The sequence below is a fragment of the Pleuronectes platessa genome, chromosome 8 (assembly GCF_947347685.1).
Source record: "Pleuronectes platessa chromosome 8, fPlePla1.1, whole genome shotgun sequence".
NCBI lineage: Eukaryota > Metazoa > Chordata > Actinopteri > Pleuronectiformes > Pleuronectidae > Pleuronectes > Pleuronectes platessa.
In genome coordinates this window covers 11,194,976-11,220,308 of record NC_070633.1, presented here as the reverse complement: position 1 = coordinate 11,220,308, position 25,333 = coordinate 11,194,976, and the positions used below count along the sequence as shown (strand labels likewise).

The 25,333-nt window shown below is 42.7% G+C and overlaps 1 protein-coding gene across 3 annotated transcripts in view; it reads left to right on the top strand.

The window, feature by feature from the left end:
- The first annotated feature begins 3,183 nt into the window (after positions 1-3,183).
- The window catches only part of tenm2a (teneurin transmembrane protein 2a), a 152,991-nt gene continuing 130,841 nt past the window's right edge, over positions 3,184-25,333 (top strand). For 2 of the 3 annotated variants that reach the window (XM_053428883.1, XM_053428882.1), the window contains exons 1-2: positions 3,184-3,409; positions 21,608-21,901. In XM_053428883.1, coding sequence (XP_053284858.1) covers positions 3,184-3,409; positions 21,608-21,901 — 520 coding nt within the window. Of the gene's footprint in view, positions 3,410-20,166; positions 20,212-21,607; positions 21,902-25,333 lie in introns of all 3 variants that reach the window. The other variant, XM_053428884.1, reaches the window with a different exon arrangement.

Genomic DNA, 25,333 nt, shown 5'->3' with positions numbered 1-25,333 from the left:
ATGTGATTAATATGCATTCCAGATATCGTGATTGACCCCCTCGGCTTTTGCCACGTTATCCATCTATCTCTCATTCTGTGTCCTTTCTCCAACTCGACGAACATCTTACCTGCAAACTGCTCCTGTCAATCTCCTGTGAATTCTTCACACAACTGTTATCTGAAGAAGTTTCTATTGACTTACATTCATTTGCTTATCTGTCACCCGTTAGGTGCTGGTAAATCTGCTTGTTTGACAGGTAGGCAATTCACATGGGATAAAGACAGGGAGTCTACATTTGACTTCTGGTTTGCTCCAACTATATTATGACCAAATGCTGTCCCATTCAATACTTCTTTCAATCAATTTAGGAATTATTAGTAGTTAGAGATGGTTGCAAACTTAACAAATAATTTTTTAACCTTCTTAGTCTAATTTAAGTTCACAAGAAAACAACAAAGATACCATATATATTTACAATTACAGCAGTAACATAACTCATAATTTCTGACATCTGCAATTTATGTCCTCATGGGACAAGGTGTTTATTGAATGTTGTTAGAAACATCAAATAAGCCACTTCATTCGACTGTTTTACAAATTTGCCATTGATACCTCGACATATGGTGGCACCCACACAGCAAACTGTTGAGTTTATGTTATGTTATGGTGCTGGCTTCCTTCTGTTCTTAAAAATGTAGCTGTGATTTTAAATTAGGTTGAATTAGGTTTTCTAACTTGTGGGATAAACTATGGCTCTCCACAACCGGGTAGTGTGGCTTTCTGGATTTCTTGTTGTTAACATAGAAGTTGCCAGGCAACCTTCTCTACAGGTGCAGATGCTGCACAGTACACAATGAGCGGACAGATGAAATGCTGCTTGTCGGGAAGAAGCCACAGCACCTTCCTTCCCTAAAAAACACAAACCCTCATTTTTCACCTACTTTGTAATCACACAAGATCTAGCCATCAACTGTACATAAAGTAATACAATACGTTTCTAATTACTACCATTAGCCAGAGATGAAGTGAAATATTGCTGATACAAAGTGTCAGTAGTGATCGAGGGATGGGTTATCGAAAGGAAAGACCCAGCAATAGTCACACACAACCAATCGTGAGTCATTATTTGAAGTGTACTTTGAATTTATACATGGTCCCTCCACCAACATGGAGTAGGTGGGATTAATGACCTATCAGTCTGAAGTCTACGCTTTGGCTTCACTTTTTGGGCGCAGTCATGCCGTCCATCTTTATATAGCCTATAGTTTATGCATAGGGCTTGTTCATGTTTGATGCTTTTAGGCTAACTATTTACCCTAAGCTCGGCTTGTTGCTCCGGCTGTGTAATACATGTTAATATACAGACAAGAGAATCTAATCGATCTTTTTCGTAAACAAGTGTGTGTCCTAAAATGTTGAAGCATTTCTTCAACATGACACTCACCCCGGGCTCTACCATACAAACGCAAAAGACAATAACACCCCGAGCTGCACACACTCACAAAGCCTTGTTTGCCCATTGTTTGCATAATGCCAGTCAGAACGTCTCCACAATTCCCCGAGCCGGTATCCCTCCCTATCGGCTCCCCCCCTCCACTCAAGGTACAAACACATTAATGTTGAACTCCTAATAGCCCATGTGATGGATGCTGGAACATAATGAGCTCTTTATGAGACTTAATACCTACTGTTAATCAATGGACATAGCAAGGCACTTTTCAATACTACTTTCTAAGCATTTTAAAATGAGCTCTCATTGAATGACTGAGACTCACATGACTCACATTCTGTATCCGTCGCTCTCCTTTTTTGAATCCCTCCTCATTCTCCCTCCATCCCAGCATGCAATTAGTTACATCACATGCTCCGAATCAAATGACGAATGCTCTTTAGATGTCCCCCCCTCCTGGTGCCCATAAACGCTGTCCAGACGGAAAGATATTTTGATGAAAATGCAATGCTACGCTTTAATGCAGTGGGTGGACTAGACCTTCCTCAGCCTAGAGCAACAGAAACATGGATGACCCATTTATTACCATAAATATCCCATACAGGCAGCTGCTGGGAGCGTTCCTGTCAATTACTGCTGGTTGTTGTATTGTTGTACTTTGATCTTTAGCTGCTAATGTAATGCATTGCTCCAGGCCACTGCACTGGTATCATGCTGTATTAGCATCATAATCGTGTACAATCTGCATCCGCATGTATAAGATTTGAATAGATTCATAGTGGTCTGGTGATGATGCAACAGAAGTGGACAGATCAGACGTGGATGCTGGAGGAGGCGAAGTCTTGATGTGTAGTTGTGTTCCAGGTTGTTATACAAGGGTACATAGGTATCTCCGCTTAGGAACCTCCATACTTTAAATGTGCATCTGTGTGTGTTTGTGATGTTCTATGTGTGTGTTTCCGCGTCTGGGTGTGTTTGATTATCCCTTACAGCCTCTAAGGGAGCGGGATTCATTCTCACTCTGATAATGAGGGAGAGACTAGCAATGCCCTCAAGTCATTTCTCCTCTTCTTCCATCCTTCCTGTTGCATCCGGCTGCTTTCCTTTCTTTCTCCTCTTTTACCTCATCCCGATCTTGATCTTCCGTGTCTCTCCTCCCGTCATCCTGTCTCTCGTCTCTCAGCTTTCCGCCCACTTTTCTTTCTGCATTCTCTTCCCCCTCTTGTCGTCATTGTTTTCCTTTCGGTGCGTCTGTATTCATGCGTTGCTGACATCAGTTTAGAATGACTGCACCCTGTTTGACTCACTCTTTGTTTTAATGTCATAGATTTAAATGCCCGCTGACCATTTTGCATCAGCCCCGGTCAATGCTTGGCTGTCTCTGTGGACCACAGCGCTGGCAGCTCTGTTTCTCCCCACAATAGCCTTACTGATCGCGCGTCAATACTCTGATGTGAAGCATATTTAGCCTGCTCAAATGTCCCCTGTCCTCGTTCCCTATTACCTAACTATGCCTGTAGATTCTCCAGAGAGTGCAAAGTAAGAGTGAGTCACAGCAGTGTCTCCATTCATTTTATACCAACCTTTTGCTGTCTTTTTCACTCTGCGCCTCTCTCCCTCTCTCTGTTTTCCAGGTGACTGAATTAGAGACTGACATTGCCGAGGCCGGCTAGGAGGCCCCTTCCATCTCCCCACCACCTCCTCCACCTCCATCTGTCCTCCCTGCGTCCCATCTCTCCAGCCCCACCAGCATGGATCTGAAGGATCGCCGGCACCGCTCTCTGACCAGAGGTCGCTGCCCTAAAGATTCCCAGTACAACACCTCCTCCCTGGACACAGATGAGTGTCGGGTGCCGACCCAGAAGTCCTACAGCTCCAGCGAGACGCTCAAGGCCTTCGACCACGAGCAAAGGCTGCACTATGGCGGCTGTGTGAGTGACCTGGTTCACCATGAAGCGGAGGAGTATTCGAGGCAAGGTGGGTTTGTGGAGCAGATCAGCCACATCGAATACTTTATTACGCTGTTGCTTTGGCTTTGATTTACGCTGGGCTGAAGACGTAAGGGAAATCAACCGGTGGTAGATCTAAGATTTTCCTAAATCAGGGGCCATAAAGAGATAAAAATATTCCAATAAAAAAAAAATATCACTAAATACCATTTAGAGGTCTGGGGCACTTCAGGGGCCAATCTGATGTCAACTGGAGCCAGTACTTTTATGACCTCAAGGAACAGTTTATGAAAACACGGTTTCTCAGAATTCATTTTGCTTTCTTGCAGATACAGACAGTTAGCTTGGCCTCGCACAAATCGGGAAGCAGATGGAATCAGATTTCCTGACACGGTTTTAAAGTTAAAAGTATTTACTTATTAGCATATTCACAACAATAAATTATAAAATGACTTGTGGTTTCACAGTGTTTTTTTCTACACTTCCCCTATGGATTGATGTGGATTAAAGAAATGAAATGATTTGAAGAATTACAGAGGTGTACAGTTACCTTTTATTAGTTGATTCTCTGTGATTCTTGTCTTTGTGCTAAGCGTTCTGGACGCTGGGGATAGCATGGTATTAAGCTTACACAGATAAAAGTGGTATCTTTTATCTGAATCTCAAAAAGGAAGTGAGTAAGCGCATGTCCTACAAATGTCAAAACACTATAGTTTAATTTTGTAAATTGACATTTGTAATAGTATTATTTAGCCTTGAAGTGATGTTTTTGCCATTTTTATTCAAGCAAAGTTATAAAAAGGATTTTATGGTTCCGTTACTGTAACATTTATAGACGGCTGCCAGTTGAAGCTGAAAAGCAAAAAAACAGAAACTCAAGGGAGCAGCGATTTACGAAATGTTACCAATTATTTCAGCCCTGAGTGCACAGAACATATGGTTGAGCCAAGCATTGCCAAATACTTGTAGAGCCCCTCCAGTTCTAGCATCTGGTGTGACACATTTAACAGCCACATTGTTGCACATGTAAAAGTTTTCCAGCTGTATACTACTTTTAGCCACAGAGTGTTTTCCTTGTGAGGCCTCTGTGGCAAGCTGGTAATGTAATCACATGGTGTAAATGCTGCACTTTGCAGCAGAGGACCAATGCAGACCTTTAGCACTGCCAAGCCTGTCATAATGAACTTCTGTATCCCCCGGTGAGCGAGTTCGCCAATAGGCCGATAGGTCATCTCTGAAGGTTTGGACCTGTTCTCATAGGCATGTCTTTAAACTGTGTGTGTGTGTGTGTATACTGTGGAGGGACATGAAACAGTCTGTATTGATCCTGGCTGGTGAAAGTAGTCAGGCTCAATGGGATTGATCTGTGCTAAGCTCTGTTTTTTTCTGCATGGACACAGACAGAAGTGGAAGGGATCTCAGGGCAACACAACAGTGAGGGAAGAATAACACTGAAATGCCTCTCTGAATTAAGTAAATGGAAGTTTGAGAGTTCTTGACGGTATTTCTCAAATGGAGGATACTGATTACAGCTTAAAAAAAGTAAACCTACTCTCAAGGTTTCATGTCTGACTTGGTAGTTTCAAGAAAATAGAGAAAAATATTCTTCTGGCAGAGGCTTAAAGACGAATGTGTTTAAAATAGATTTTTCACAGAGAACAATAGAGTAGAAGACCATACTTTATTCTCTATCATTTCCTTTGCCTCGGTTGCATAGAGGGCTGGTGGGATGGATTACAAGACTGGAAGTCAGTGGTGTGTGCCGTTTGGACAAGTATAGCTGGTCGATACCACGGTCTTCTCCGCCTATCAGCTCCCGTGAAATCCCAGACCCACAGATGCATCGTGGGAAGTGTGACCACAGGAGACCAACAGTGTTGCAGCACCATATGGACTGTGACACCATGGGAGGAGGAGTAGTGCTAGAAGGAAGGAGGAAGAACAAGGAGTTGGAGTGAGAAAGACAGAGCAAGAGAAGCAACAAGAGTTTTCTTCATCTTTCAACCAGATATTTTGATGGCTCGTGCACGAGGGTGAGGAGAGGAAACAGTTTGTTCTTCTTTTGAACAGCTTGTAGTTTAGCGGAAAGATGGCGCAAGTGGACATATGAGGGTTTTGAAGAAGGGGATTTGGGTTTTGTAATTTATTAGCAGACTCTTGTGTTTTATCGGCTGACTGTGTGAGCAAGGAGATCACAGACTTGTGTTAGATGAGAGAGCAATTTATGTTCACACAAGTGGTTCAAAGAAGCTAAAATGTCCTAAAAACGAGGTCTCCAAAGAGTTGAACTACAAAGCAAAAAGGAGAATTTGAAAGTCTAAGTCAAACGGGAGTGTTGATGCAACCACATGCATCTGTCTTTCACTGGACGATGTCTCCACAGCCTGCAGGTGTACACAGCCATCCCACTCCGTCCCTACTTCCTCTGCTGACCAGAGTCCAAGCGCTCGCTCTCTCCTCTCTCATGCTGTAACCTCACCTTTGGCTCTCGGCTCCTTTCTACTGCTCTATCTCCAACTTAGTGTTTACTCATCCACCCTTTGAGTTTCACCCCCCCCCCCCCCCCCCCCCAATACCAATATAAAATAATGCAAATAATATGCACAAAATTATTAAATAAATAATTATAATTATAACTTCTAGAGTTACAGGAAACTGAATCCAGATTTGTTAATTTATCTCTTTGTTCTAATAACTAATTTCCCCCCCCCCCCAAAAAATCTGACTAAATGTTTGTTTTCCGAACTCTCCTGCATTTTTAGTTAATCATGCACTGATGGGGCCATGCTAGAATATATGATTAATTTTGATTAAAGTATAATGATGTCCTTCTTTCTCTGTGGCGAGCCATCATGGCCCCTTTTGTACTTCCTTCTGAGTTTGTGAGGCCAAACCTCAGACTGTAATTTCCCTTGTATAGCTAAGTGTAACACAGCCAATTTACACTTCTGTGGTGTGCTAATGTATATTGACGTGCCCTTACGACAGTCATTATATTCATGCAAGAGACAAAGAGGTGTTAGTAATGAACAAGTGGGACTGGAGCACCTATCATGTGCACTGACACATGCACATCACATAGATCATTACTAGGTTTCATTTTTCACCGATATTTATTTAGTAGTTTTCCACTGTTTTTCTTGCTTACAATGCATTTATCCCATACATGCACAATGCACCGTTATCATGGACTGTTATTGTAATTCTGAAAAAAACATTTGCTCCTAGTAATGGAGTGCAAATTACTATCAATATCACATTTTCAGATGCTTTAAACACCTTCACCTCGTACATTTAGTTGTATTATTGTGCGTCCATGTGTGCTGCAGTTGTGGTCTTACTCATGCCGAAGATATCATTGCCTTCTAAAATAACTTACTTAGTGGAGATCATTATGCATGAACAAGCATCGCTAGAACTTCACTGTTTCCCGAAGCGTGAATTCAACTTTAAAAGGACCCTCATCTCCCTTCAGAGCCCGATTTGGAGTGTTCGTAGAATCCGTTTGGGGCGCTGTGTATTTATGTTTGACGACTCTGCTCCTCCGGGGCGAGAAATATTTTCTTTGGCTTCCGAGCCCATTAGGAAACAGTTTGCTGCTTTAAAAGGAGGTGAGACGAGCTGATGTTACTGACCTCCATTTAGGCCCACCCCGCAGTTACAGGCCGATAACACATCCTGCATCCAACACAGTCGTCCTGCTCCAGCTATTTTGTATTCGATGAACAGGTTTGCGCTTCCATCCAGTTTTAGGAAAATAGAAAACACCTTTTCTATATTGTGTGCTATATAAAAAAGATACAACGAGGTATGTATTATTATAGTGAATGCACATCTGCATGCAAGTCAGACTACAGACAGTATGCCTGTTTGAATTTAAAACACTCAGATGTCATCCAGATGGTCAGAAATGAATAGTGTGCCTATTGACAGCTGATTTCCTGTGTTGGACATACAACTGACGAGTCAGAGGTTGGAAGACAGTAAGACCTGGAAAGCCATCTTTTAAACTTATCAAGCTATCTCTTTATGATTATTTTAAATAGTAACTTAAAAAAAATGGTGGCCGAGCAACTAAGAATGATACAGCTCCACATGCCTCATCACACAAAAAACCTCACATGAGGCTAAGTAACAGCGAAAAAATACAGATACACATAAATTCCACAAAACACGTTAATATTAGTTGTAAATATTTAAGTTGATTAAGCAATTTTTACATTTCTAATATACACATTACAGCTTTTATTTTGTGGTTACTATTTTAATAAAAGCAGTATAATAAAGTCATACAATACATTTCTTTGAAAACTTATTTTTTGCAGTGCAGGAAAGAACAATATAAATCAGTATATTGAGGTATGATGTGAATTTTTCTGTTTGAAGATGCCAACTGAACAGAACATGTGAGAGTTTCCAGTAAATCCTTTTCTTTTTTTCTAGTGTAATGTCTATTTTAGTGCTCGAGCACGATCTATCCCAAACGGCTCCTTGCAGGGTTTGACAGAGTGGGTTCCGTTGTGTTTTTCAGCAGACCCCCCGCTTTCACTGGCTCTCAACTCCACTGTTTCCAACCATTACACACGTATTATCTAGTCAGCTCGGATAAGCACAGCCAAATAACACATTCGTTCCTCGCCATAACATGCAGCCGCCTGGAAAGCTCATTACAAGTGTTCACTATTTAACACCACAGAGCGACATATTGGAAAGCAGCGATCCCAATAAGGTGGAAGCCTCAGCGACATTTAACTGGAATTATAAGACGTGCGTTTGTTTGCTTTGTTTTAATCATAAAACTAGAAATGACATGATAACAATAAACATATGACAAACATCTCTTTATCGTCAATCTACAGATGCAATAGGACTTTGTGTGGAGGAAGCCCACAGATGACTAATTATATAACTAGAGGAAAAGAAAAAGCATGAAATTGAACCATAAGAATTATTACAATAGGATTAAAAAAACACGCCACTTAAAGCAGTGAATAGAAGGACACTATCCTCTGCTCTCTTACTGTCTCTGTCCTCTGTCTCACTTCTGTCTGTCCTCTACATCTATCCGTATGTCTGTTGTCCTTCAGCCTTCAGCTTGTCTAAGCTCTCATCCTAGACTGGACAACCCCCCCCCCTCTGTTCAGCCCACCCCGGGGTTGTGTCGTCCCTGCACGTCCACCTCAAGGCAGCAGGCATTATGGCGGCCACTTCAGTCTCTAGAAGCTTTGGCCTTTTCTTTTTTTATAGGGATCTAAATGAGCCCCTCTACATTCTCCTCTGCTGCTTTGCCCCCAGGGCTGGAAACCACACAGAGAACCCACCACCCACCTGCCTGCTTTCTACTCTCTGGACAACACTCAGGAGCATCTTCTGTTCATTCACTTTCCTCATCTCACTTTCTTTTATGTCCTCTTTTGTCACATCTGTCATGGCGGTTTTCTCACCCTTATAATTTTTTCCCCCATCTCTCAAATCCGTGCTGTTCCTGTATTGTTGCCTTAGCGGTCACATCACACATTACTTATATCTAGGCCCTCCCTGTGGCTGTGTGAATGAGCACACTGTGTGTCTTTGTGCTCCATTTGGCTTTGACAACTGTCTGAGGTGTAAAGGTTTGACCTCTCAATGTCACTGAAATGTGCATGTATGCTGTGGTGCATTCAGATTGGTCCCATTCAAACCTGGAGCTGTATACTAGCTTTACATAGTTGTCATGGTTCTCTCACTGTGCATTCTCTTTTGTCCTTTGACTTTGTAGCAGCAGCATAAGAATGCAAGTTCCCGACAATAGCTACACCAAGGCATGACAATGTTTACAGGTTCACCAGCAATCTAAATATTTTTTTGTCAAGTTCTTGAACACATCATTTAACGAACACTTGAAAAAAACCATAAAATCAATGTAGGAGACCGCGTTGGGTCCACAGGTCTTACGCAGCCTTGCAGAGACCCTGAGTCTGGTGCCCCTGGTTCTGTGCTGCAGCTGCCTGTGTTCACCGGTGGGAAGCCAGTGAGGGTAGATGTCCTCGTCACTTCAGTTGCAACCTCTCCTCTGCTGCTCCTGCACATTGGTGGGTTGAAATAACGGGGAATAGGGCGTACCTACCAAATGTTACGCCATCCGGTAAAGTTGTACTGCTAGCGGCGGTCAAGTGTCAAGTCTTGCCTGTGTGTTTGCAGCCCTCCGTGGGGCCACAGTACGGCTGACAGTGACAAGGACTGCAGTACATAGGGAGTTGGTCTCTGGAAATTGAGTTAGTAAACAAGTGCAGAAAATCCACAGAAATAAAAGAAAAGTACGTTATGTGTGTTTGTGTGCTTCTCTGTGTGCGCACATGCCTGTGTGTGTCCATGCATTCCACTGGGTATCAGTCGACCTGGGCCTCTGATGATCAAAAAGAGAACAAAGCAGCTGTATGCTATTAAAAATAAATGGCAGCCAGATTAAATACAATCCCTCCCTTCTTCCTCCGATCCCTCTTTATCTTTGTCTTCACCCTGGCACTCTGTGCCTCTGCCAGCTGCTGACACTCAAAAGCATCCCGTCGCTGCAGCAATAGAGCAGCGGAGTCACTGAAGAATATCCTGGGGCCAACTCTGCTCCAGTCCCCCAGTCCTCAACGCACTCCCACTCACTCCATCCCCATATTCACTCTTTTATAGACAGGAAACTACTCATGAAGGGTTTTTCTACGTGTGGTCCCTGTGCATGCAAGGAGGTCTTTAAAGGGGGTCTTAACTCAGACGAACATCTGTTTGAGCATTTGGCACTGGCAGACACACTCTCAGGCTACTGTACATGTTTAAAGGGCCCAGTTTACAGACTCTCACCAGCTCCTCTCCCTCTACATAAAAGGTGTTGTTTATATAAACGTATGAGGGATGATTATGGGTTTCCTTTTGACTTAACAGAGTGACTGGCACTAAGGGATTCACTCTTTAACATCATCCATGCAACTCGGTCTGCACCTCAGCTTGGTTCGTCAAATCCTGTGTGCGCTATGTAAGAGAGAGCATAAGCTATTAGCACTGATGTTGGCACAGGTGCATCCACACAAACACACATGCACACACCGGGTGACCAAAGGGACGACTGAAGGTGCCACCCATTTAGCACCGGCGCTGGCTCATATTTACGGACACACACACGTATATTGTCTAATCAAAGAGACAAAGTTAAAGCTAATAATTAACCAATTAATTAAGTTAATTTAATAAAATCTATTAATTGGCAGCATCAGGGGAAACGTGTGCTGACATTTGCGATTTTCATGCAATAAAATGTGTTTATCAGATGATATTGTGTGGATTGTGTGCGAGTTGAGTTAATCTATGTTTACTATGTAATGACCCTCTTTGACTCCGCTCTGGCAGCTTTTGATAAATGAGGCAGATTGTAAATGTCAGTGTTATCAAGTGTGTTTTTTTGTTCCCTCAGTTGAGTCGCCCGCTTCCTAGGTTATAATTAAATGTGTTCCCCAGCCACAGAATGTAAATGTGCATGTATGTTTGCAGACCTGTGTTGCTTTTCTTAAACGCGTGTACGTCTGTCCTGGCTTTAGTGACAAAGTGATACCAGTTTGAATGCTTTGCTTTTCAACCGATGTGTAAATGCAGTTACACTCACGGATTGCCATGCATATGAAGATAGATGATGAAGAATGCCATGTATTCACGAGAAAAATGGTTCAGCAGTGGTAGAAATGAGAAGAAGGAAGAATTTGTTACATGAAAGCGAGTCGACAAACAAAACAGACAACGTGAAATAATGACACAGGACAGAGTGTTTCTTTCATCATCAGTATTTTCTACATCAAGACCTGTTGGAGTTCATTTCTCCTCATTCACTTACTTAGCACCATTTGTGACTCAGCAGTCCATGCAATATTCTCTGATTCAGTCGAATATTTTTCTCCATGCAAGCACAAGGTTACATTTCCAAAGGTCTTTTCATGGTGCTTTTTTTTCTTCTCTTTCTTCCTGCACTGAAATAAAGTTTTCTATGAGTGAAAGCAAGATTTAAAACCTGCCTTTGCTTCATTCTTCCTCCAGGCTGTGTTCGTCATGGCAGTGTTGTGGTTAGAAATGTAACCATTTTCTTTGTAATTAGTGACCACTTTGCACTTACAAAAAGTTAAAACTTTTATTTAAAAGCATTTAGTTTATTATAGATGAAAACCTGTTGGAAGAAGATGTTGCGTTGGGTTGAGCCTAGCGATGATGGCTGATGTATTGTAATATGATAGTAATAGTAATTCCACCACCCCTCTACCCTACTGCGAGCCCCACACATTCCAATATCTTTGCTCTACCGGCGAGAAGGTATACACAAATGTTTTTTCGTTCTTATCCATTATGAATCATGCCCAGTTCAAATTATTTGGCCCCAGTCCGAAGCTTTTTATTTTTGGATATCTGCTGATCTCTGTAGACACTTGACCTTGTTTTTTATGAGCTTACTATTCCAAATACTGAACATGATGGTTCAAAATGTAATTATTAATATGATTTGACAGAATTTTGGTTTGTAGAGGAGAGAACAGTCATGTCTTACTAGGAGCTGCAGAAACTTGTATAGAGTAGCGGCTCTGCTCTCACAAACTATCTTGGACTGACACACATATGACAACAGCCAAGTTGAAGTAAAGGAATAGTTCACTCAAAAATGAAAATGCACTCATTATCCTCTCACCCCTATGCCAATGGAGGTGTGGGTGAAGTGTTTGAGCCCAGAAAACACTTTTGGAGTATCAGGGGTAAACAGCGTTGCAGCCAAATTCAATACAATTGAATAAATACTGAACCATCTTCAGACGTAATAAAACAACAAAAACACATCATACTACCAGTGTGGTGGAAATGGACTCAAACACATCACCCATCCCTCCATCGCCATAGGGAGGGAGTAGATAATGAGTGCATTTTTATTTCTGGTTGAACCAACGCTTTAAGGCTTGTCATCATGTTAATTAGTTCCAGATAATACCATGACCGACCACCAGCACCTTTGTTGTTATAACCTGAGACAGCAACGCTCAAAGCAAGTACAAGCTAAAAGCCGCATCACCAATATTAATGAGTATGTGTCTGTTGGGGCCTCCTGTTGAATTTACATTGCACAGTAGTTTAGATCGGTGGTGAAGGTGTTGACCAACATTTTGATGCATCATGTGCAACCTGCCAAGTGAATTTATGTTTTTAAATGTTTCTGATAAAGCCGCACAGCGTGGCATTCTAGTAGTATAGACTGTGCAGTAGGACTATAGTTTCATGGAGCCTTATTAGTGTGTTTCAGCTCATTGTTAAGCTTTATGGTCGGCAAAGCCACTGCAAATCCATCATCCACACACAGCAGACAGGGGTTTGTTATTTTCTTATCAAGCTGGTAGAGAACCAACAGAGCTAAAAGAGGGAAGTAGACTTTATTCAGTTCAGCAAAAATGTCAAACAATATACATTTTAAATGTGATGATCTGTCAGAGTTAAAAAAACACAGTTACAGCAGGTTTAACTGTTAAAGATGTTTTTGTGAGAAGTCAAACTGATTCAGTCTATATCTTGGTTTAGACCTTAACTAGTATTTAAGTGTAGCCAGGTCAGATCCATGGGCGGAGAGATATGGCAATATGCATTCAATACGACCAATAGAGGTCAATAAAGTCTAACATTTTCCACCCACAAAATCAGTGAAACAGGTAGAAATGGAAGGGCCAGATCTAACCATGTTACAGAGATTTAATATTTCCTGGATTTGCCTGTTTATCCAAATCTGCAGCAAAATGTAGTGGCCCCTTCCTTGAGTCATGCCCCAACCAAAACTGTATGAAAATCGGTTCAGAAGTTTCAAAGTATTCATTCTCACAGGCAGACCAATGCAATAAAGGACTGTAAACATAACCTCCTTGGTGGATGTAGTAAAATGAATAAGGAGCACTGACACGGCATGTGTGTGATGTCTAAGTCTCCCACCTTAACCTACATACAGAACTAGAGAACTCACAGAGAATCCTTGAATAAACCCATCAATTCCCATTTCCATTGGTAGTGAGGAACGTATAGAAACGTGTTATTTGGTCATTTCAATATCTTCTTATCGGCAAAAAACATATTTGCATAATGTTGTAGCCAGTACATCAGGAGACCTGCATGCATATTGCAAAATATCCATTTATAGCAGAACAGTGCTCACCTATTGATCTAACCTCACTACACACTGCATGTTCAGTTCAGCCAATTGGTAATAGCACGGTGTCTGCATTTCTTCACAGGCTTGTGTGTCTGCTCTCTCATCCACGCAGCATGAACATCTACAGTGTACTACTCCCCAGGCAAATTGTGTCTCATCAGTAACATTTCTTCAGCATTCCTATAAATCCTTTAAATTTAATATTGATTCTTTCAGTGGATGCAAGTGCAGCGTTCCAGCAATATACGCGACCGTCTCCTGGTCCAGTCAACTTTGGCCTCTATTCATGGATGAGAGGCGTCTCACTGCTTAGTGCTACACCTTTCAGCGACAAGCCCTCCTCCAGAGTGCATGGTGTCCTGTCATGTCCTGTCATGTCCTGTCCTACCCGGACTGCTGTCCTCTGGGCTGGAGCAGAGCTAGCCCAGGGATGGATGACATTTCTCACACCTATTTTGGTCTGCTCATTAGGAGGTGCAAGGGCCCCTGTGGCTCAGGCTGGAGCCACAAGAACGCATGTCATCTGGGAGGTGTGGGAAGTGTTTGACCACAATGCTCCTGTTTGGGTATACCTGCCAGGTCGTTACTGCGCTGCTAATAGCGGCGTTAATTACCGGCCACATGCTAGGGCATATGTACGTGTATATGCATGTGTGCATCTGTGTGTGAAATAGATTTTTCAGATAATTGGCACCGGGCACCAAGAGGTTGCCGTCTGTGTGCTGCGTCATCCTGTCAGGACACGTCAGTCAAACAGGAGAGGCTATGTTGTAACGTATGTCAGAAGCTGCCACTCACTCGCTCAAGAGAAAATCTTTCCATTTCATGAAACTGTAATATTTATAATCATTTCGGTTTCATTCTTTCAAACCTCAAAAAGGAATTACATTTTTCAACTTATCAAATTAGCCTTACTCAGATTCCGTACGTGGCTGTTTCAGATTAGTTCCCTCTTGTTTATTTTGTTAATATAATAATGCAAAATGTGCATGTTTAGTTTCAGATGTCAAGTGAAAGTATTTTAATCTTGACAGTATCATCTGCCACAAACCACTTAGGAAAGTACAAGTCAATGATTAAAACTCTTTTGAGGGATGAGGCTTTTTTCTCTGATGGCCATGAGGGTGATGACAGAGATAACATAATTGGACATTTCGATATTTAGAGAAAAGATAGGGCCTTCAATTGTACCCTCAAACCTTCTAATACTCATACTCACTAAATAAGGAGATACAGGTTGATTCGAGAGCTCATCTTAAAATACTTATCTCAAATAATGACCATCTAATAATTTGACTTAGGCAGTAATTATGAGTTCCTGTCTCGTATTTCTGATTTACGATCATATTGTGATTTATTAGCTGATAAATGTGATTTTCTTTTTTATCTCATAACGTTTACCCCAGCATTCATCGTATTTTTTCTTTCACTTCTGGAAATAGGTTTCCAAAAAAGGATTTTTAACCATATAAAGGGTTTGTATATTATTCATCAATGACACGCTTCAAACATCCACTGGCAGCATTTTTTAAAGAAAACTTTTTTTTTAAACTGGGTGCATGGTAACGACAAAGTGGATAAAGGTAGGGTCATATTATATATGATTGCAGCAAATTAACAACAGTTACCATTTGGATCAGTTGGATAACAAAGTGAACATTGCATTAATCCAGTATTGAACTCATGGGTGGAGCAGAACAAGCTGCGCACATAACAGTGTCATGTTGACACCTCACACAGTTCAACTGAAGAGGTTGAGTTATAGAGTTATATAGTTATAGAAGGAAAATACATCATATCAAAGAGGATCTCAATAATAACATCTTTAGAGGATTTTATTAGCATCCTCACTTTCTGATGTACGTATTCAACGCTCCCTTCCAGTTCATACACTGGCTCCCCACTCATCGCCATGGAAACCAAGCTTTGTGGAAGTGTTTGTTCGTGTTCTGCTCTGTGTGTGTGTGTGTCTGCGTGCATGTGCTTGCGTGTGTGTGTGCCAGGGTAATAATAGTCAATCCAGCAAACTCAATTCTCACTCTCTCACAGACCAACATCACCTTGAACCTTCACCTGTGAACATCACGCATTCCAGGCAAAGCAAAGCTTCACTCTGCTCAGGTGCTTTCAGTAAATGCACCGGCTCAACAATACTGTGATTAACATGTACACAGTGGCACTCAGTCTCTGTGGCTGCGTCTCTCTCTCTCCCTCCGCCTCTCTCTGAACAAACTGCTTACCGTGACCGCGGGTTTCATCATTCCCCGTCAGCTCACCTCTAGTCTCTATATTTCACTCCCCATTCTTTCTTCCTCTCCTCCCATATCAACTTAAGATCAATTACAATTCTCTTCTCCTCGCACGGCCCAGCACAGCGCAGCAGCGGTCTGAGTGAGCCGCGCTCCACATCGTTTTTCATCGCCTTGACACAAAACGAATTCAATGACCACGTCTTTCAAAATTCATGAATTCATGAATTTTTCCTCACGCAAGCTCATCAATTGTCTCTGGACTGTATCTAAAGTTAGTTTTGCATGAAGTCTGTTTACATAATCGTTTTCTTTTTATAATTGCATTACTGTCTATACAAAGATTGAACATTTTGAGGAGACGTGATTTACATGAACACGAGCAAAGATAGACGAGAGTCTGACAGAGGATACGGAGTGACCGTGAGAATGAGAGGCGTGTGTGACAGGAAGGCCATCTGTCCTGTGGTCCCTGTTGAGTTCTGACCAATTATTAATCATTATCCTCAGCAGATATTTCATACATATGTGCTCTTTTCATAGAGTACTAACATGGCAGAACTGGGATTACTGCAGATCCATACTATTTTTATTTGGTGAAAAGAAAGGTTATTTCTGGTCCATTATCTTATATAAACACGTAACTCTTAAATGACTGAATTGTTGCTGGGAAAAAGACTTTGCAAGCGTCACAGTTAAGATGAAGTACTTTGGTAGTTTTCTGAAAGTGCCATTGCCTTTGTGCCATTTTGCATGTAAATTCAAATAGTTGCAGAGTTAAAAAAAAAAGAGTCAACAATAAGAAAATTGTGTAACCAATTACACAAGGTAATATTCCCCATCTTTCATTATCCAGTCCTCCTTCGCTGCCCTTTCTTCTTTTTTTTTTTTCAAAGCGCAATGCGCAGCTCAATGATTCTTTTCAAAACACACTGGCACTGAGCGACATTGAGGGAAGACAGCGTGACAGATTATGGGAGACACAGTCGAGCAGCTTCAGTTTGGGACTTGATCCCAGGGGAGCAGGAGTATGTGACCCCTGAATTTTGGGGCCTAACTGCTGTACCGTCTCTACTTTCCTTGGTTTCCCCCCAACTTTCCTGTCTCTTTTCCTCCTGTGTCTTTCAAAACGTTTCTCACTTTTAACTCTCGATATTAGAAAGGAATATATGTATATATGTATATGTATATTTTATTGCCTCATAATTCAAAGAAAAGAAAGCACAAAAGAAAAGTTTCGTTTCTGCAGGGGTGCTAAAGTGCAGTGCAGATGAATTTTGAATTGAATGTAAATGAAAATGGAGAATATCAAGAAACGACACTTTTTCGCTGCTAATAGGCCCAAATTCTGCTGTTTCCTTTGCAATAAAAAAAGAAAATAAGGCTTTTATGATTATTAGCAGTAATTTCAGGGGATTGCTGGGAAAATTGCTCTGCACTGTTGCGTTAGCTTCCTGATTGTTGTGCACCCGCCACACAGGAGCAAATCTGTTCACTAGTTCAGCCCTTCCGGATAAATCAGAGCTTGCTCCGGACTCTCACTTCCTACAAAGCTCAAAATGGCAGGTCCAAGGGTGGTCTGAATTTTAACCTATTGGATCTGCAAAAAGCCACATAATTGCAGGGATGCCAGACCACAGGTCCAGCCAGCTTTACACCTTTTACAGAATTACACGGTGGGGCGAAAGGAAAGTCAACCAGCATACTGCAGTGTCCTGCTGCCTGTACTTTGCCTGTCAAACTACTAACAAGCACAAATGATTTTTTAATGACAGGCCCCTATTCCACAAAGCTGTCTACTCACAAACACACACGCACACTCACAAACACGCTGCGCACTGCACACGTTCGCACCCACACACATCCATAATGAGTTTTATCAAGGGAAGTACATTTGGTTTAATGGATCACTGCAAATGCCATTCCCACTCGCAGTGTTGTATTCAAGTTCCAACAAGATGCTCCCGTCTCCCCAGCGTCACCTGTTTTCTGAGATACAACATGCGGCGCAGGAATCCTCCAAATGATGATGAATCTCAGGTGCAGGAAACCAAACTCCCCATTGAGCAGAGAAACAAGAGAAACTGCTGCTTCAACCAGGCTTTGTTTTTAACAAGTAATTGGTCTTTATAAATGAGTGTACGTGAGATTCAGTGTGTGGCCTGTTTTCTGCTGTAAAAAAACCCTGAAGGTTTGCATAGGAGACGGTGTTTTTCCATTAGACAGTGAAACATGATCCATGAAGCTGGAGACACCGATGAGAATAATTCTTATTAGACCACAAAGCCCTGCACAGGAGCTGGAGGAGTGAAAGATTCTACTTATGTTCTCTATTTTTACTGTGGCAGCAGGCATTTTATTTTTCTGTTTGATGATGATGTGGAGCAGCAGAAAGCTGTATTTTGATTGGCCGAAGCAGCACATCACATTGAAGCAAAAGTCCAAACCTGGTTCGACCTCGAGCCCTCACCAAATAGTTAAGTTTAGATTTGCATTAAAATGTGAAAACCCGTGTGGTCAACGTTGCTACAGCAACACAGTCTATGTAATGAGACGGAGTAAACAATGAACCTTAGCACAAGTGGACCACTGCTCATTCCATTTCTCTTCATTTTAACCATGACCGTCCTGGAACCCTGTTTTGTCATTGCAAGCTCGAAGACAGATCTCCTAACCTTCACAAAGCACTTTCCAAATTTCATTATAACACATGAACGCGAACCAATTCTACCAATTCTACATTGCATTTTCCAAATCTTAAAAGTGACCGGATGTTTTTCTGGTGATTTCTCAGAAAGCAATTTATTGATCTTGATGAAAACAATCAGGCATGTTTAGGAGCCTGATATCTATGAGTTAGTTGTACAGATCCATATACAAATCCAGATCTATAGAATTATGTGGTTTTAGAAGGGAACTGCTGGGCCAAGGTGGATGTTGCCATTCTGCCATGCGCCATTCAAATTTGTGATGGTTTTTAAAGACATTAACAAATGACATTTCCCTTTATATTAGTGGCATCAGATCTTTGATGTGTCGTTCTTTATTGCACAGATAAACAGCGTATGTTGCCGTTTCATTTGAGGGACTTGTTGAACACTCAAATGAACAAGGTGGCTGTCTTTTTTCACACAGTTATACTTGGTCTCCTCATCATTTAACTGACTGAGTTCTGCTTGTGTTCTGCCATTTGTGGTCACCTCCTTCCACCTTAATTCAGCCCCATTTGTATGAGCATGTACTTACAAGCGAGCTTGTACTCTGTCTTGTCGACAGTATGACCTGGTGACTCGGTGGCTCTCTGTTCTTTTCTCTCTCTCACACCCTTTCTTCCCCTGTGTCCTTCACTCTATTTTTCTGCCTCTATCATATTCTAATGCTCATGTCTTGACACACTCATGTAAACATTATTAACTACATTTTTTAACTCTGCTGCATCATGGTGTTTTTAGATATATTGCTTTCTACCTTTAAGCCTACCCTGATTTCATTTAAAATTTGCTCAGCACATACAGATTTAGGCACTTCTCACGCCTCATATTGTGTTTTCCTGCTCTTTTCTTCTCCACCTCTTTGTCATTATCCCCAGTTTCTTTAGAAATGTGTTGTATTCTCTGTCTGCCTCCAGCTCTATACCACCGCCCCATAGCACAGTCTAAACCATACACACACCACATACATGTTTAATGCATGGATCAATCGACAAATCTACGTGGCAGCGCGTACACAAAGGACGGACACAGATGGTGGGCAGCCCAAGGCAGCAAGGCTCAGAACACACATTACTGTGCATTATAAGCGTGTGAATGACAGTGACAGTATTGTACAAAGAGAAAGGCATTGATCTGATTAGAATGCAGCGCCACATTTGCCCCCACATCTGTCATAATATCATGTTACAAACATCCAATTGGTTTTCTATTTGCAGAATAACTGAGATGGATTTTCGTGTCTGCTCCAACCCCTCACACCAATCCATCTCTCTTTGAGTACCTGTAGATTGCTACCACATCGGGCCGCGTCTGCCGCTGATGCTGATAAGGAGTGATTGGACTTTTGCATGTGTAATCACTGGTTATGGAATGTTAATTGCACAGAACGGTGGCCTGTGGGATGTAACATAAGACATGTGTGCCAAGCGGACGCACACACATGCACACACACTCATGTAATGTGTCTGTCTCTGCATAGCGTTTGTATAGACTAGAAGGTGCCATTGTGGTCGGATGGGATCCTTTTTGCATAAAGGCTCATCCCAATTGTGCAGTAGACACTAATCTAGCGGGCGGTTCAATTCCGGCTGGTGCTGACTGATGCTAAAGAAGCAGTGTGTGTTCTCTACTCTCTCAGGCCTCCTGGAGTTCTCTCCTGTCCTCCTACGATACTTCATCTCAGGTACGGTTTCAGCCCAGTAGATCCCCCTGTAAAGACAGTAGCGCTGTAGTGAGAACTACCAACAGACTGTGAAATTCCCTAGACTTACATGTGCATATAGTAAAGAAGATACCCTCTGTCATCCTTTACGATCAGTGGGAGGAAAAGACAACAAAGCGAAGAAGACGAGGAATGGTAATAACTCTGTGAAGTCCTGAGTGCCTTTGTGCTGTAGCTGGTTTGGTGCTTGGCAATCTGTAGCCTCATAGCTTATTTCCCCAGTTTTCCACGTGCCTCTCCTCTCTAGTCCAGTCCATCTGTTCGTCTGAGTAGAAGTTTGGAGCCTTTCTCTAACTTTCCTTCCAGCGCCCCCCAACATCCTCCCCGCTTTCAGCTCCACTCTTGAGTTTTCGGCGCGGCTGTGAAGAGGAGCCCTGAAGATCCAGCAGACGATTCTCATCTGTTTAATTCCCGTCTCTCTGATTGCGGCCGCGCGCCTGATGAGTCACAGTTAACCCTGTCGCACAGCTGTGATATTCCCGGCGCGTTGATTCGCGCAGTGGGCCTCCACAATGCCAACCTCTCTTCACTTGCCTCTTCCTCTCCCCTCCCTCACAAACTGCTAATGAACTGAATCACAACTGTTTTTCCCCCAATCCCTTTGCCCCAACAGCTGATGGTGAGCGATTGCATCCACAATACTCTTTTAATTAGTATAGAGAATAAATTGGTTGAGCATGCCTTTTTCTTTAATTGCTTTTTCCTCTGTTTGGATTTAATTGGGCTGCAGCACTGTTTATTGATCTCCTTTGATGTGCTTTAATTTGGATAATTTTATATATTTATTTTGGACGTGACGAGTCGCTTTGTCTTGAGGGCGAGCGCGCCAGGCGGCGGGGCCGGGGCTGCAGCCGCCTGCTGTATGCTCAGTGAGCCTAGGATCCAGCATGTGATGGCAACTAGGTGGAGAGATGATCTAACCCAGAAGGCAGCAGAGCAGCTCCACTACAGTACGAGAGGCCTCGAGTGAACAGCACTTTGATCTCACATCAACACCTTAGGAATGCCAATGCGGGGCATTAAAGCGAGGGAGGCAGGCCTTCTAAGCCAACCCTAACAGGCCTGCAGGCCATACATATTCCTTCCAGCAGCTAGCTTGTAGTCAGAGGCTGATTCATGCTGCGTCATCTCTCCCCCTCCTGCCTTCCACAACAAAGCCCAATTTTCAGCCTCCACCTCCATAGTTTCCTAATTAGTCTGCTACTCAGCGTGTGAAAGTTGGTTTGGTTTGCTAGAGGTGTGTGTGTGTGTGTGTGTGTGTGTGTGTGCGTGTGTGTGTACGTGCGTCCCCATTAACTGCTCTTACTTACACCGCTCTCTACACTCCCCCTGAGTAACTCCTGTCTCTCCCTCACAGGGGGTAACTTCACCCTGGCCGAGCTGGGAGTGTGTGAGCCGGCTCCCTCTCCGCACCCCGCTGCCGTTCCCTACTGTCCCGACCTGGGCCTCCTCCAGAGGGGGTACTCCCTCAGCGCGGGCTCCGACGCAGACTCGGACCCCGAGGGGCCGCTGTCTCCGGAGCGAGCCATCCAGCTGTGGGCCGGACGCGGAGGGGTGAAGTCTCGCCGCAGCTCGGGAGTGTCCAGCCGTGAAAACTCGGCTCTCACTCTCACTGACTCAGAGAATGACAACAAGTCTGATGACGAGTCAGGTAGGACAACGGACTCTTTAAACTGTGCTCAAGATAGTACACAGGCTCGCTGGTTTGAGAAAGCGTGAGTAAGAGAGTGAGTAGGACTGGATGAGGGCGTGAGAACAAATGGAGGAGGATGCCTCAGACTGATATTATGGGATAATCTATGTTTAAAGTAATCGTGAGGTGTCTTCTTCATTTCTACAATCGATAATGTTAACGTCTGTCAATATATTTAAAATCGTCAGACCACTTCTCAAACAGCCGTATTATGAGCGGCTGGTGAGTTGGATTTATTGATTGAGTCTCTTTCTGATCTGAAGAACAGTAGTGTGACCCCCCCTCAGGGAGTCAACCATACTTTCATCAATAGTACTTAGCTAAAGCCCTCTGACTCTACCTTCGTGTATGCTTATCTTCTCAGATATCACCACGGCTCTGTCAGTCTTCAAAAATGACGTAAGGTTTTTTTTGGAGATGGCAGCGCTTTACGTGATCCAACGCTAAGATGCAGTGAGATACAAGAACATTACTTTTCAAGTGCATCCTCCTTTTGTTTCTCCTAGTGAGTGTGAGATGTTCCCAAAGGGAAACGCCAGCCCCCTCCCCACCCGACTTTGTTTATTGCCAGCTTCCCATTTCCTTGTTAATCCTGACGCAGTTGTAAACCTGCGCGCGAGCTCCTCGCCAAGGTGTCAATGGAGGTTAATGAAAAGTGGATGGAAGGAAAAGCAACAGTCTAATTAATTGAATTCTCAGCAGCCACACGTAAAAGCTGCGGATCAACCTCTTTTGGACTGCGGGCCGCGGAATCGGAGAAAACTTCTGTCGTCTGATCAAACTACTCAACACCTATTAAACACGTCAAGAAACACCTTCCATGAGATGTGCCTCTCATCCCACCACCCGATAATTGCTTTGTGGTTAATTACCAAGCTAATCTTGCAGCCACAGATATAAGCTGCCGACGCCGCTCTCGCTCTCTCTGTCTCAGGGCCAGGAGAACGCCATTGAGCGCTCAATTTCCAGACCCTGTAAAATTACCTTGTTAATCCAACTCTATATTGTGATAATCATTTGCCCGCAGTATGATGTTACTTGGTGTTGATTGTTCAGAAGATCAGAAGTTTTTTTTCCCCATAAGAAAGTTTGTCAAAAGAAAACGTCATTCATGCGTATTTCTAAGATCCTGCAGGGGGCCCAGCGTTGACTTGTCTGTTTGAAAAAAATATCACATTGATTAATATGCTGAACATGTGTCAAATCAAAGTCAATTAAATTAAATGACTTCAAAAGTTTGCCCTCTATAGCGTTCGGGAGAACCACTGGCTCACACCTTTAGGCTCGTGTCATGGTTTCACAGGCCAGAGATTTAGATCAGGCTTCAGCGTCTCTGTCTCTGCCAGCATGAAGAGATCAGAGGCACCGCAGCAGCCTGATACAAGAAGCAGGGGGGGGGGGGGGGGGGGGGGTGTGTGTGTGTGTGTGTGTGTGTGTGTGTGTGTGTGTGTGTGTGTGTGTGTGTGTGTGTGTGTGTGTGTGTCAAGTCAATTTGTTAGTTATGTAGTTGCTCTGAATAACGGAAATCTAACCCCTCATTCCTGCATCTCATATTGAAGGTGTATTGCACCTCAAAGTACCTGATGGCAGATTTAACCCCCACCAGATTAAACCCACGTGTGTGCCCCAAGCATTGTGTGTGTGTGTATGAATGATACTTAGCCTGTCATCGTCTTCGTATATGCTATTTTGTTTATGTGTGAGTGTAAGAGCGTGCATAAGCCCAAACCATGCACATGTGTGAGTAAGTGTGAAGCAGCAGCAGCTTGAGTGTCAAAACAGCAGGAGGAGGATCTGAGGCTCTAATAATAGAGATTGACAGAGGCAGACAGAGAAACATCATAAACACATGCTAACAAATCAAAAAGACGGTGACGTGCTGAAACACCAAACAGCTCACTGCACCACTCTCATCTCGCTGCGTCTCTAACAAGCCTCAGAAGTCTCACCTCCACTTGCTTCTCCTCCTCCTCTTCATCTCCCTCCTCTCCCACCTTTCTTCTTCACCTTCCAAGCCTCTTCCTCTGTGTTCTCCCCGCTCACGCTGCGCCGCTCGCCGTCCCTCGTTATGCTCCTGTCAGCGCGGCTTCCCACGATGACTGACAGGTGTCACTTTGAGGGTCTAGGGTTCCCCTTCAGGGCAGGAGCGTACATGTGGATGGATGTGTGCGAGTGGCCTACTGCAGGATTCACTACCAAAATAGAAAGCCCAGGGAAATGGTGACAGACATCCCAGACCTCAGGGAGAGTGCTATTTGTGTCTGTGTGCATATGCGAGGTTTTATTTTATATCAAAAGTACAACTGACTGCAGATGGTCACCTTCCAAACTATAATCTCGTCTATTTCGTCTTGCAATTAATAATTATTTAGTTTACAACAGCAGTAATGAACTACAGTCTCTTCCCATATTCCAGGTTGCCAAAACACATGTACTTTTTTCTAAATAGTTTGATCGGGGAAAACAAACAACACTAAACCTGAGTCGATAACAAATTAAAGAGTGTGAACCTTCAGATAGATGGAAGTCTTTCACGCTGCCTGGTGCCTCCGCTAGTCTCAACACAATTAGCAGTACATACCACCTAATGTAAACAAGCAGAACTCACATAATTGGTATAGAGAACTTTGAATGCACCTTTTGTTTGAGCTGTTTATTTAATGTGTTTTTCAGAGTTATCAGGTCAGAGCTCAAGGGTCTGGGTGTGTGGGTCGGTGGGTGGGTGTGTGTGTGAGAAAGGGAAAGACAGGGAAATATGTTATTTCAAACATATTGCATTACACATTTGTTTCCTAATATCAATACTTCTACATATAGTAAAACATGTACAAAATGTTAATCAGAAATACAAATAAACAAATTAACCTCGGTTTGGTTGTTTTCAGAAACTAAACTTTTTTATGATTGTCAGACTAAATGATAAAAATTGTATCTAACCATCTATATCAGTGCATGCGTTTCTGCAGTTCTCATGAAGTATGTTTAGATGTCATCCATGACCAAATACTTACCAATCATTTGTTTTCAAGGAAAAGCTGCAGTGAATCATTCATTTGATAATTTGACTGATGATTTAACTGGTATCTGATGTACAACAAAATAGATATATGGTCCATCCCTATTCCCACATGTACGCATGCATTGACAAATAGTTTTTTGTCAAATAGTTTAAACGAATCATTGTTTTATCCTATTTTTCTTTCCAGCTCATCAGAACAACACATTAACAGTGGAAGCTTATTTGAGTTTTCACAATTTCCTCTCTCAGAAATGTGCTTCACCTGTTCACTGTTTCATTTGCAGATCTCTGGCATCTGGTGAATCAGTTCCTAAATTAAAGCTCTGATGTTTTTTTTGTTTTTTGTTTTTTTTTCATTTACTGCTAAATTC